The sequence below is a fragment of the Eretmochelys imbricata genome, chromosome 2 (assembly GCF_965152235.1).
Source record: "Eretmochelys imbricata isolate rEreImb1 chromosome 2, rEreImb1.hap1, whole genome shotgun sequence".
Lineage (NCBI taxonomy): Eukaryota > Metazoa > Chordata > Testudines > Cheloniidae > Eretmochelys > Eretmochelys imbricata.
The window spans coordinates 256,184,834-256,197,668 of record NC_135573.1 but is presented as its reverse complement, the minus strand read 5'-3'; the positions used below and the strand labels follow the sequence as shown (position 1 = coordinate 256,197,668).

The 12,835-nt window shown below is 42.5% G+C and overlaps 1 protein-coding gene across 2 annotated transcripts in view; it reads left to right on the top strand.

The window, feature by feature from the left end:
- The window catches only part of LOC144260773 (sodium channel protein type 5 subunit alpha-like), a 94,432-nt gene extending 90,062 nt beyond the window's left edge, over positions 1-4,370 (top strand). For both annotated transcript variants that reach the window (XM_077809507.1, XM_077809508.1), the window contains exons 26-27: positions 628-898; positions 3,142-4,370. In XM_077809507.1, the coding sequence (XP_077665633.1) occupies positions 628-898; positions 3,142-4,370 (1,500 nt within the window). The remainder of the gene's footprint in view (positions 1-627; positions 899-3,141) is intronic.
- Positions 4,371-12,835: the final 8,465 nt, after the last annotated feature.

The following is a 12,835-nucleotide window of genomic DNA, read 5'->3' as shown; positions in this document are numbered from 1 at the left end:
TGTTTGTGAAAAAGGATAATATTCAGGTTATATTGTTTTGGTTTGCTTGGCACTCGTGAGGCCTCAATGGAAGTGTTGTGTCCAGGTTTGGATGCCACACTTGAAGAAAGATGTGGACAAACTGGAGTCTGGAGGAGATTAACAAAAATTATTAAAGGTTTTGAAAACTGACCTATGGGGAAAGCTTTAAAAAACTGGGCATGTTTAATCTTGAGAAAAGAAGAGTGAGGTGGGACCTGATAACAGTTTTCAAATATGTTAAGGGCTCTTATAAATAGGACTGTGATCAAATGTTCTCAATGTCCACAGAAGGCAGACAAGTAATAAACAGCTTAATATGAAGCAAGGAAGATTTAGGTGAGATATTAGAAAAATCTTTCTATCAGGCTAGTTAAGTATGGAATACGTTACCATGGGAGGTTGTGGAATCCCCGTCATTGGAGATTTTTAATAACAGGTTAGACAAACACCTGTCAGGGATAGTCTAGGTATAGTTGGTCCTGCCTCAGTGCAGGGGGATGGACTGGATGACTTCTTGAGGTCCCTTCCAGTCCTACATTTCTATTATTCTATGCATGCCTACATTCTCATAATGAATAGTAAATAGTCTTTTTTTTTCTCCTACAGAACAAATACCAAGGGTTTTTATTTGACATCGTGACAAGCCAAGCCTTTGATGTTATCATCATGATTCTCATCTGCCTTAACATGATCACTATGATGGTAGAAACTGATGATCAAAGTACAGAGAAGACTTACATTCTTAACAAAATCAACATGCTCTTTGTTGCCATCTTTACTGCAGAGTGCATCATGAAATTATTGGCCCTAAGACACTACTACTTCACCAATGGCTGGAACATATTTGATTTAAGTGTTGTCATCATGTCCATTGTTGGTAGGTAAAAATACAGAAGCATTTTCTTCACTATCCCATATTTAGTTTTCATAAAAGAAAGTGAGTTGAATTGGCTACTTGGCCAAAAACTGTTGCTGAAATGGGACCCAGGATGTTAGAAATGAAGTGTTGGGGAAAGTAGTCAAAATAGATTTTTTTAAAAAAGAGAGAAAGAAAAGAAAGGTCAGAAGAATAAATGCCAACAAATATATTCAAAGTAGCACAGAACAGGAATTTATAAACTTTTCCTATTGTTTTATCTTATCTTTTAAAAGGAACTACTTTTTATAGTGGAAGGATACATTGTATACAATCTCTGATTGTGTTTTTTTTCTTACTGTTTGAAAAGTTGTAAATGTTTGAAAAGTTGTAAATGTAACATTCCAGGTTATAATAAGTATTATACTTTGGTCTCATAACACTGGAAAGAGAATTCAGATGATAAAGTTAATAATTTTCTGTGTTAATTAGGGATTATTTTAGGGATGTGAAACATTTTAAATTTTACTAAAATTCAGATTATTTTTTTCAGAACTCAGTGATTGTATAATCTTTTATCATATGATATCATGACCTGTAATAATTTTGGTTCGTGAAGAAATATTTTGCCAATTTTTAAAGCATATACAATACATTCACATTGTAAAGGAGACTCAGCTGCAAAAATTGAAATTAAAATATAGCAACTTTAGTTGATAAATCCTGAATAACAATAGATATGGTAATATCCAAAATCCAAAAATATTTGTGGTTCACTGTTCCCGGCCAATGGGAGCTGCAGGAAGCGGCGGCCAGGCCCACGCCGCTTCCCGCAACTCCCATTGGTCAGGAATGGCGAACCACGGCCACAGGGAGCTGCAGGCGGCCATGCAAGTGTAAACAAATGATCTGGCGGTCCGCCAGTGGCTTACCCTGATGAACCATGTACGGTCCGCGGGCCGCAGGTTGCCCATCACTGTACTAGAGTAACAGAGAGGAGAATCAGGCCCAAATATGTTGTTTAGTTTGAAGGGATTTTAATGCAGACATGGAGTGAAGAACTGGAATAAAATTTCTGTTCTGCTAATTTAACTACTTCTAAAGCAGATACAGGCAAAAGTGATTGCAGAAGGTATATAGGTAAGGAAAATATCTGCTCTCCATATAATTAGTACCATTTAGTGCGGCAGTATGAGTATTGAGAGAAATGTATCCAAACCTCTTCCTGATTCCACTTTGGTGACAGTGGTGAAAAATGAGGCACAAAGAAGTGGGTCCCCATAAAGATTAGAGATTTAAGAAAAAATCTCCCTTAAAAGAGAAGTATTTCTCTATAGTGCACCTCATCACAAGGAATTCCTAGAAAATAGCAAAAATAAATAGACCTAAAGAGAGAGCAAGAGAAAGAAAACCCTTTTTGCATTATGGGGAAAAAAAGAGTATAGATATTTACATCAAGCGTTGACCTGCTGATGTCTGGAAGATTACCTTTCTTTCTGTTGTCATATGAGACTACTTGCGGTTGCTATGGGACACTTTAGGAAGCCCTGAATGAATTTAGTCTTTCCTTGTGTAACACCACCTCTGGCCTGCTCATCTGCAGTGACTGAACCTTGGACCCGTGGATCTAAAAGAATAGACTCCACTTTTAGTGCAAATAGACCTTGTCCCTTAGATTAGAGTAACCAGACTAATAAACCTCTATGTGTGATCATGCCACTAGAAAGGGACCAAAAGCCTCATTGTTAGCATGGATTACACTGTTGTTTACTCTGTTGTTTTTCTCTGTCTGGTTTATTTGGCCCTCATCACCACAGTATCTAAGCATTGAATGCGTCTGACTCTGGTGTCATGTTTTGTTTTTTTATATGAGCTTTGTTTTTTCAACATTTAGAGCCAAATGTTAAAATACACTTACATAACCTGCCCCTACAAAAAATACACATGTACCAGTGGTCGTGCAAAATGCTGCACATAAAACACCTACTTGTATGTTTCCCATGTGCAATAGTTCATATACAGATTTTAGGGGCGCAACGTACATACTACTCCAATGTTTGAAAAATATTGTCCGTTGGGTCCGTTCTTGTTTTAATTTCAAAACTTTTACAGATAAGCCATTTAACTTTTTAAAAATGTGTACCTTTTCCTTTAAGAATCAAGATCCATCAGGACTAGCACATTTTTACTGATACTATTATTTCTTTCAGTTAATAATTAGCAAAAATTAGAAATTCTAACTGATTATTCATTTTTGTTTTTAGGCACAGTGCTCTCTGGCATTGTTAGAGTATTTGAAAATTATTTTTCACCTACACTCTTCAGAGTCATTCGCTTGGCTCGAATTGGACGAATACTAAGACTCATCCGAGCTGCCAAAGGAATTAGAACTCTCCTTTTTGCCTTAATGATGTCCCTTCCTGCTCTGTTCAACATTGGCCTCTTACTTTTTCTGGTCATGTTTATTTATGCCATTTTTGGCATGGCTAACTTTGCTTATGTTCAGTGGGAGAGTGGGATTGATGACATGTTCAACTTCCAAACCTTTGCTAACAGCATGCTCTGTCTCTTCCAAATCACAACATCTGCTGGCTGGGATGGTCTTCTCAGTCCTATTTTAAACACTGGACCTCCATTTTGTGATCCTAACATACGAGGTGCTGTGGGAGAATGTGGTAAACCTGCTGTGGGTATTATTTTCTTTGTAAGTTACATCATTATATCATTTCTCATTGTTGTAAACATGTATATAGCTGTTATTTTAGAGAACTTCAATGTTGCCACGGAGGAAAGTACAGATCCTCTAGGTGAAGATGACTTTGATATGTTTTATGAAGTCTGGGAGAAATTTGATCCTGGGGCAACTCAGTTTATTGAGTATTCGGCACTTTCAGACTTTGCAGATGCTCTGGCAGAACCTTTACGTGTAGCCAAACCAAACAAAATTGAGCTCATAGCAATGGATCTTCCCTTGGTCAGTGGAGACAGGATCCACTGTTTGGATATTTTGTTTGCTTTCACTAAACGGGTGCTAGGTGAATCTGGGGAGATGGATACTCTAAAAGTACAGATGGAGGAAAAGTTTATGGCTGCCAATCCATCCAAGCTTTCTTATGAACCAATCACAACCACAATCAAACACAAACAAGAGGAAGTTTCTGCCATTATTATCCAGAGGGTTTACAGGAGTCATTTGATTCAACGTTCCATGAAGCAGGCCTCTTTTTTATACCGTCATAGAACCTCTGATGGTGACATCCTTGAAGATGCTCCAGAGAAAGAAGGCCTCATTGCATTCATGGTGAATGAAAATTATAGTAGAAATTTAGACAAATCAGAAACTGTGTCCTCAACCTCTTTCCCTCCATCCTATGACAGTGTCACTGGGACCACTAATGAGCATCTTGAGGTAAAGATGGCAGACTCTCCGCAAAGTGATGAACCTATAGATTGTCCACTATCTGCAGAGAGAGAAAAGGAATCCATTGTTTAAATTTTTGTTAAGAATGCTTTAAAATTTTGTTCCCATCATGTAATGATGTAAATATACAGCAATTAAACATTCGTATTAAACATTAGTTGCAAAAGAAACAGTGGTGGTTTTACCCTTAACTGCAGAAGTTGGTAAGGTATAACCTTTGACCCTGCTACATTCAACTTTGCTTAATGTTTATATTTATATATGAACATGAAGAATCTGTGTATGGTTTCAGCTATTATATCAGTGGCAGTACCAAGTTAAGGCAGAATCCTTAGTATGTGGTTACTGTGGCCCAGACATAGTGTTTATAGAGCTGTATTCCACTTCTGCTAACCAGACATCTACTTCTTTAGATTGGTTTGCTTTGTTGGGGAGCAAGTTCAAGGAAGATAAGTTTCATGGTGTCTGAAAATAAATATCTGCCCAGGGTAAAGGGTGGGCTGTGACAAAGTTTAAGGTTTGGGGTTTTTGGAAGTAGGGAGGGGGTTGAAATGTAGCCTTAATTCATTCCTAATTAACTTTTTGATTATAAACCCGGTAGATTTATGATTCAAAATCTGTTCAATCCTGTGATTCACATATCACAAGCATAATCATTGCATGACTCACTGATATGACATAGTGTACTGGAACTCCCCCAGTATGATGAATTTAAACAGAATAGCCATGGTGTATATACTATTGTAGTCATGTTACTGCAGTATAATGAAATAATAAATGTAACATTTAACATTCCAGAAACAGTAATGAACTGAGTAAGAACTTTCTTTTGTTTTTAAACAAACCTGAATCTTTTCCCTTTGTAGTTATGGCATTCATCATGTTATGTTCACAATGTTTTCTTTCTTAAGGTCTTTGCTACTCTTGTGGCATCATGCTCTCACAAAAATCCCACAAAGACGTCTACTTCTGGACCTAGGTTCAGTCTCTTTTCCCATGCATGTAAATACTTATTGGAGATATATATATATGTGTGTATGTGTTTAAACTCTCAGTATGAACCATTTCATTTTTCAGTGGCTGATTTGTCTTCCTTCGGGTCATATTTTCAGGAAGTTATAGCCACAACATTGCCAGGCCCCTTTTTTCCACTCCATTTGTTTAAATATCACTCAATTTTCTATGCAGGTCAGTTTTCCAGATACGATTTTTTAAAAGTTGCAAGATTTATGTGATTATCAAGGGTTGTTGGTCCACGGGAGACCTACAGCTTTCCTTTCTTCACCACAGTTATTTCAGACTGAGAGGAAGCTTGGCATTATGGCTCTAGCACTAGACTAGGACTCTGATCTGGGTTCAGTTTCTTGCTTGGCTACAGACTTCCCACGTGACCACATGCAAATCACCTCTGATTGCAGTGTAGACATACCCTTAATCTCTCTTTCACTCAGTGCCCCACCTATAAAATGGGAATAATAATTATTATTATTCCTTTCTCCTTCTCCCTCACTTTTGTCTGTCTCTCTATTTAGACTGTGAACTCTCTGGGCAGGGACTGTCTCTTACTATGCATATGTACAGTGCCTTGCACAATGGGGCTGCAATCTGAGCTGGAGCTTCTAGGTACTATCTGAATACAAGAAATAATAATATTTGTAATGCCTTTTAACTTTCTTTCTCTGTGTTGTATTTCCCCTGCTTCCCCTAATCCACATGGTCTCTCACTGTGGAGTTTTGGAGGCATACTATTATTTTCTTCCTATAATTTGAAGCTAGACACAGTGGGCGATATCCTTTGTTGGTGTGAATCAGTGTCATTGACGTCAGTGACACTGTACAATGGAAATCAATTGAGCTATGCTGATTTGCACCAGTTGAAGATCTGGAAAAACGACTAAATAAAATACTTCTTTTGTATGTAGTTTTTGTTATTACACAATTTAAAAAAATCCTATTTGCGACCCAGCAAAAACCAGGTGGTGACACAAAATGAATTGCACTTGCCCATTTGTTGGGAATCATTCTGCTAGGCTATTCACCAGTAAACACAATGCATCTCCATCCATAGATAAAGCCTAATCCTATAGATTTAAAATCTTACTCATATTAGGGTGAAACTCATCTCTCCCTGCATAGAGACTAAGTAATTCATCTTTATGCAGAGTACTAAAATGCAGGTAGGAAAAATGAATTCATGAATTCATCTTTCAACCACAGACAGGCCATGGAGCTACAATACAGTCCTTTCATGGACACTGTTCCAATCTAAGAGCTGAAAAATCCATCACTGCACCTTCACTCCCCCTGTGCAGGTGTTTGGGGACTGGATCTACACAACAGGTTGGTTCTTATGTGTCTTGCAAAATGATTTTGCTTGAGGAGTATGCTAAAGAAATCACTGAATGATCACAATTACCTTTAAAAACATTTGGGTGGTTAATGGAAAATTAAATCCAGATTTTCAAAGTTTTTAAATCATATGGGTGTGTTGATGAGATTATCTTGTCTAAAGAGATTCAGCAATGAGACCTTTTTACAATGAAATTATCATGTGACTAATTTGTGTACACAAAATTGAGTTAAATATGTAAAAAGTAAAAATAGAACAATGTATATTTAATATATTCTCTTTATGAAGAGAGCACAGTTTCAGGCATCGAAATGTGTGCTTTGTATTTTCTGTCCCATTGGTCTTGTCCACAGGGCATAAACCATGGGACCTTTCTTCTTAAGATTTTTCTACTGAGTAAAATTTTCTAGGTATGAGCAGATATATCAGAAGCGACAAAGTTAATATATAGTACAATCAACTGCCCATCTAGGTTAGCCTTCTGTACTCTGTGTCCATTTACTAGTAGTAGTCACTATTGATTTGGTAGTGGTTTGCCACATAGAATCATAGAACTGGAAGGGACTGGTCCAGAGGTCATCTGGTCCAGTCCCCTGCACTCAAGGCAGAACTAAGTATTGTCTAGATCATCTCTGACAGGTGTTTGTCCAAGCTGCTCTTAAAAATCCCCAATGATGGAGATTCCACAGCCTCCCTAGGCAATTTATTCCAGTGCTTAACCACTCTGATAGGAAGTTTTTCCTAATGTCTAACCTAAACCGAACTTGCTGCAATTTAAGCCCATTGCTTTTTGTGCTATCCTCAGAGGTTAAGAAGAACAATTTTTCTCTCTCCGCCTTGTAACAAACTTTCATGTACTTGAAAACTGTTATTATGTCCCTTCTCAGTCTTCTCTTCTCCAGACTAAACAAACCCATTTTTTTCAATCTTCTCTCATAGGCCATGTTTTCTAGACCTTTAATCATTTTTGTTGCTCTTCTCTGGACTTTCTTCAATTTGTCCACATCTTTCCTGAAATGTGGCTCCCAGAACTGGACACAATACTCCAGTTGAGGCCTAATCAGTGCAGAGTAGAGCAGAAGAATTACTTCTTGTGTCTTGCTTTCAATACTCCTGCTAATACATCCCAGAATGATGTTTGCTTTTTTGCAACAGCATTACACTGTTGACTCATATTTAGCTTGTGATCCACTATGACCCCCCAGATTCCTTTTCCGCAGTACTCCTTCCTAGGCAGTCATTTCCCATATTGTGAGGCTATTCCTCATTCTTTGAATCTAAGCCCTGGTCTACACTAGGACTTTAGGTCGAATTTAGCAGCGTTAAATCGATGTAAACCTGCACCCGTCCACACAATGAAGCCCTTCAATTCGACTTAAAGGGCTCTTAAAATCGATTTCCTTACTCCAACCCTGACAAGTGGATTAGCGCTTAAATCGGCCTTGCCGAGTCGAATTTGGGGTACTGTGGGCACAATTCGACGGTATCGGCCTCCGGGAGCTATCCCAGAGTGCTCCATTGTGACCACTCTGGACAGCACTCTCAACTCAGACACACTGGCCAGGTAGACAGGAAAAGAATCGCGAACTTTTGAATCTCATTTCCTGTTTGGTCAGCGTGGCAAGCTGCAGGTGACCATGCAGAGCTCATCAGCAGAGGTGACCATGCAGAGCTCATCAGCAGAGGTGACCATGATGGAGTCCCAGAATCGCAAAAGAGCTCCAGCATGGACTGAACGGGAGGTACGGGATCTGATCGCTGTATGGTGAAAGGAATCCGTGCTATCAGAACTCTATTCCAGTTTTCGAAATGCCAAAACCTTTGTCAAAATCTCCCAGGGCATGAAGGACAGAGGCCATAACAGGGACCCAAAGTAGTGCCGCTTGAAATTTAAGGAGCTGAGGCAAGCCTACCAGAAAACCAGAGAGGCAAACAGCCACTCCGGGTCAGAGCCCCAAACATGCCGCTTCTATGATGAGCTGCATGCCATTTTAGGGGGTTCAGCCACCACTACTCCAGCCGTGTTGTTTGACTCCTTCAATGGAGATGGAGGCAACACGGAAGCAGGTTTTGGGGATGACGAAGATAGCTCACAGCAAGCAAGCGGAGAAACCGGTTTTCCCGACAGCCAGGAACTGTTTCTCACCCTGGACCTGGAGCCAGTACCCCCCGAACCCACCTAAGGCTGCCTCCTGGACCCGGCAGGCGGAGAAGGGACCTCCGGTGAGTGTACCTTTTAAAATACTATACTATAAAATACTATATAAAACTATGGTTTAAAAGCAAGCATGTGAAAGGATTAATTTGCCCTGGCATTCGCGGCTCTCCTGGATGTACTCCCAAAGCCTTTGCAAAAGGTTTCTGGGGAGGGCAGTCTTATTGTGTCCTTCATGGTAGGACACTTTACCACTCCAGGCCAGTAACACGTACTCGGGAATCATTGTAGAACAAAGCATTGCAGTGTATGTTTGCTGGAGTTCAAACAACATCCGTTCTTTATCTCTCTGTGTTATCCTCAGGAGAGTGAGATATCATTCATGGTCACCTGGTTGAAATAGGGTGCTTTTCTTCAGGGGACACTCAGAGGTGCCCGTTCCTGCTGGGCTGTTTGTCTGTGGCTGAACAGAAATGTTCCCCGCTGTTAGCCACGGGGAGGGGGGAGGGTTGAGGGGGTAGCCACGCGGTGGGGAGAGGCAAAATGCGACCTTGTAACGAAAGCATATGTGCTATGTATGTAATGTTAACGGCAAGGTTTACCCTGAAAGAGTGTAGCCACTGTTTTATAAAATGTGTCTTTTTAAATACCACTGTCCCTTTTTTTTTTCTCCACCAGCTGCATGTGTTTCAATGATCACAGGATCTTCTCCTTCCCAGAGGCTAGTGAAGACTAGAAAGAAAAAAAAACGCACTCGTGATGAAATGTTCTCTGAGCTCATGCTGTCCTCCCACACTGACAGAGCACAGACGAATGCGTGGAGGCAAATAATGTCAGAGTGCAGGAAAGCACAAAATGACCAGGAGGAGAGGTGGCGGGCTGAAGAGAGGAAGTGGCGGGCTGAAGAGAGTAAGTGGCGGGCTGAAGACAGGGCTGAAGCTCAAATGTGGCGGCAGCGTGATGAGAGGAGGCAGGATTCAATGCTGAGGCTCCTGGAGGATCAAACCAGTATGCTCCAGTGTATGGTTGAGCTGCAGCAAAGGCAGCTGGAGCACAGACTGCCACTACAGCCCCTGTGTAACCAACCGCCCTCCTCCCCAAGTTCCATAGCTTCCACACCCAGACGCCCAAGAACGCGGTGGGGGGGCTTCCGGCCAACCAGCCACTCCACCACAGAGGATTGCCCAAAAAACAGAAGGCTGGCATTCAATAAATTTTAAAGTTGTAAACTTTTAAAGTGCCTTGTGGCATTTTCCTTCCCTCCTCCACCACCCCTCCTGGGCTACCTTGGTAGTCATCCCCTTATTTGTGTGATGAATGAATAAAGAACGCATGAATGTGAAGCAACAATGACTTTATTGCCTCTGCAAGTGGTGATCGAAGGGAGGAGGGGAGGGTGGTTAGCTTACAGGGAAGTAGAGTGAACCAAGGGGCAGGGGGTTTCATCAAGGAGAAACAAACAGAACTTTCACACCGTAGCCTGGCCAGTCATGAAACTGGTTTTCAAAGCTTCTCTGATGCGTACCGCGCCCTCCTGTGCTCTTCTAACCGCCCTGGTGTCTGGCTGCGCGTAACCAGCAGCCAGGCAATTTGCCTCAACCTCCCACCCCGCCATAAACGTCTCCCCCTTACTCTCACAGATATTGTGGAGCGCACAGCAAGCGGTAATAACAGTGGGAATATTGGTTTCGCTGAGGTCTAAGCGAGTCAGTAAACTGTGCCAGCGCACCTTTAAACGTCCAAATGCACATTCTACCACCATTCTGCACTTGCTCAGCCTGTAGTTGAACAGCTCCTGACTAGTTTCAGAGTAACAGCCGTGTTAGTCTGTATTCGCATAAAGAAAAGGAGGACTTGTGGCACCTTAGAGACTAACCAATTTATTTGAGCATGAGCTTTCGTGAGCTACAGCTCACTTCATCGGATGTATACCGTGGAAACTGCAGAAGACATTATATACACACAGAGACCATGAAACAATACCTCCTCCCACCCCACTGACCTGCTGGTAATAGCTGTCCAGGCTGCCTGTGTATGGCTTCATGAGCCATGGCATTAAGGGGTAGGCTGGGTCCCCAAGGATAACTATAGGCATTTCAACATCCCCAACAGTTATTTTCTGGTCTGGGAATAAAGTCCCTTCCTGCAGCTTTTGAAACAGACCAGAGTTCCTGAAGATGTGAGCATCATGCACCTTTCCCGGCCATCCCACGATGATGTTGGTGAAACGTCCCTTGTGATCCACCAGAGCTTGCAGCACTATCGAAAAGTACCCCTTGCGGTTTATGTACTCGGCGGCTTGGTGCTCCAGTGCCAAGATAGGGATATGGGTTCCGTCTATGGCCCCACCACAGTTAGGGAATCCCATTGCAGCAAAGCCATCCACTATGACCTGCACATTTCCCAGGGTCACTACTCTTGATATCAGCAGATCTTTGATTGTATGGGCTACCTGCATCACAGCAGCCCCCACAGTAGATTTGCCCACTCCAAATTGATTCCCAACTGACCGGTAGCTGTCTGGCGTTGCAAGCTTCCACAGAGCTATCGCCACTCGCTTCTCAACTGTGAGGGCTGCTCTCATCTTGGTATTCATGTGCTTCAGGGCAGGGGCAAACAAGTCACAAAGTTCCATGAAAGTGCCCTTACGCATGCGAAAGTTTCGCAGCCACTGGGAATCATCCCAGACCTGCAACACTATGCGGTCCCACCAGTCTGTGCTTGTTTCCCGAGCCCAGAATCGGCGTTCCACAGCATGAACCTGCCCCATTAGCACCATGATGAATGCATTGCCAGGGCCCATGCTTTCAGAGAAATCTGTGTCCATGTCCTGATCACTCACGTGACTGTGCTGACGTCGCCTCCTCGCCCAGTATCGCTCTGCCAAGTTCTGGTGCTGCATATACTGCTGGATAATGCGTGTGGTGTTTAATGTGCTCCTAATTGCCAAAGTGAGCTGAGCGGCCTCCATGCTTGCCTTGGTATGGCATCCGCACAGAAAAAAGGTGCGGAACGATTGTCTGCCGTTGCTCTGATGGAGGGAGGAGCGACTGACGACACGGCTTACAGGGTTGGCTTACAGGGAATTAAAATCAACAAAGGGGGTGGCTTTACATCAAGGAGTATTTCAGGCAGGACTTCACGGAGGGTTCCAATAAGAAATGTTGCACCTAAGTAATTGTTCTTATTGGAACAAGCAGGTTGGTCTGGCATCTGATTGATACATGGCTAGATTTACCTTGCTGCACCTTCTCTGTGAGTGACTGCAGTGTGACCTAGAGGAATGAGTCCCCTAGACGGGGGAGAGGGGGAAGCAAATGAGTACAAAACAAATCTGGTCTATTTCTTGTTTTGATACACTCCATCTATCTTTTACATCTTTGGCTGGTAGCAGATGGTGCAGAAGCACTTCAAGCCATCCACATCTCATGGCTGCTCAGCTGAAGATGGTACAATAGGACTGCTAGCCATCCTCATCTCTTGCCTGCCTGGCAGAAGATGGTACAGTACGACTGCTAGCAATCCATATTGCCTGCCTGCTCACCATAAGATGGTTCAATAGGACTGACTGCAGGACTAAAGAGAATGACCTGGTCAAGTCACTTCTAATGTAGTCCCTGCACCCATGTCTGCCCAGGCACTCCTGGCCGACGTGGCCAGGAGCACCTCGGACATGATGATGACGGCTACCAGTCCTATTGTACCATTTGCTGCCACAAGGTAATGGGTTGCTGCTGCTGTGTAGCAATGCAGTACCACGTCTGCCAGCACCCGGGAGACATACGGTGACAGTGAGCTGAGTGGGCTCCATGCTTGCCATGGTATGGCATCTGCACAGGTAACTCAGGAAAAAAGGCGCGAAACGATTGTCTGCTGCTGCTTTCACGGAGGGAGGGAGGGAACGGGGGGCCTGACGATATGTACCCAGAACCACCCGCGACAATGTTTTAGCCCCATCAGGCATTGGGATCTCAACCCAGAATTCCAATGGGCAGCGGAGACTGCGGGAACTGTGGGATAGCTACCCACAGT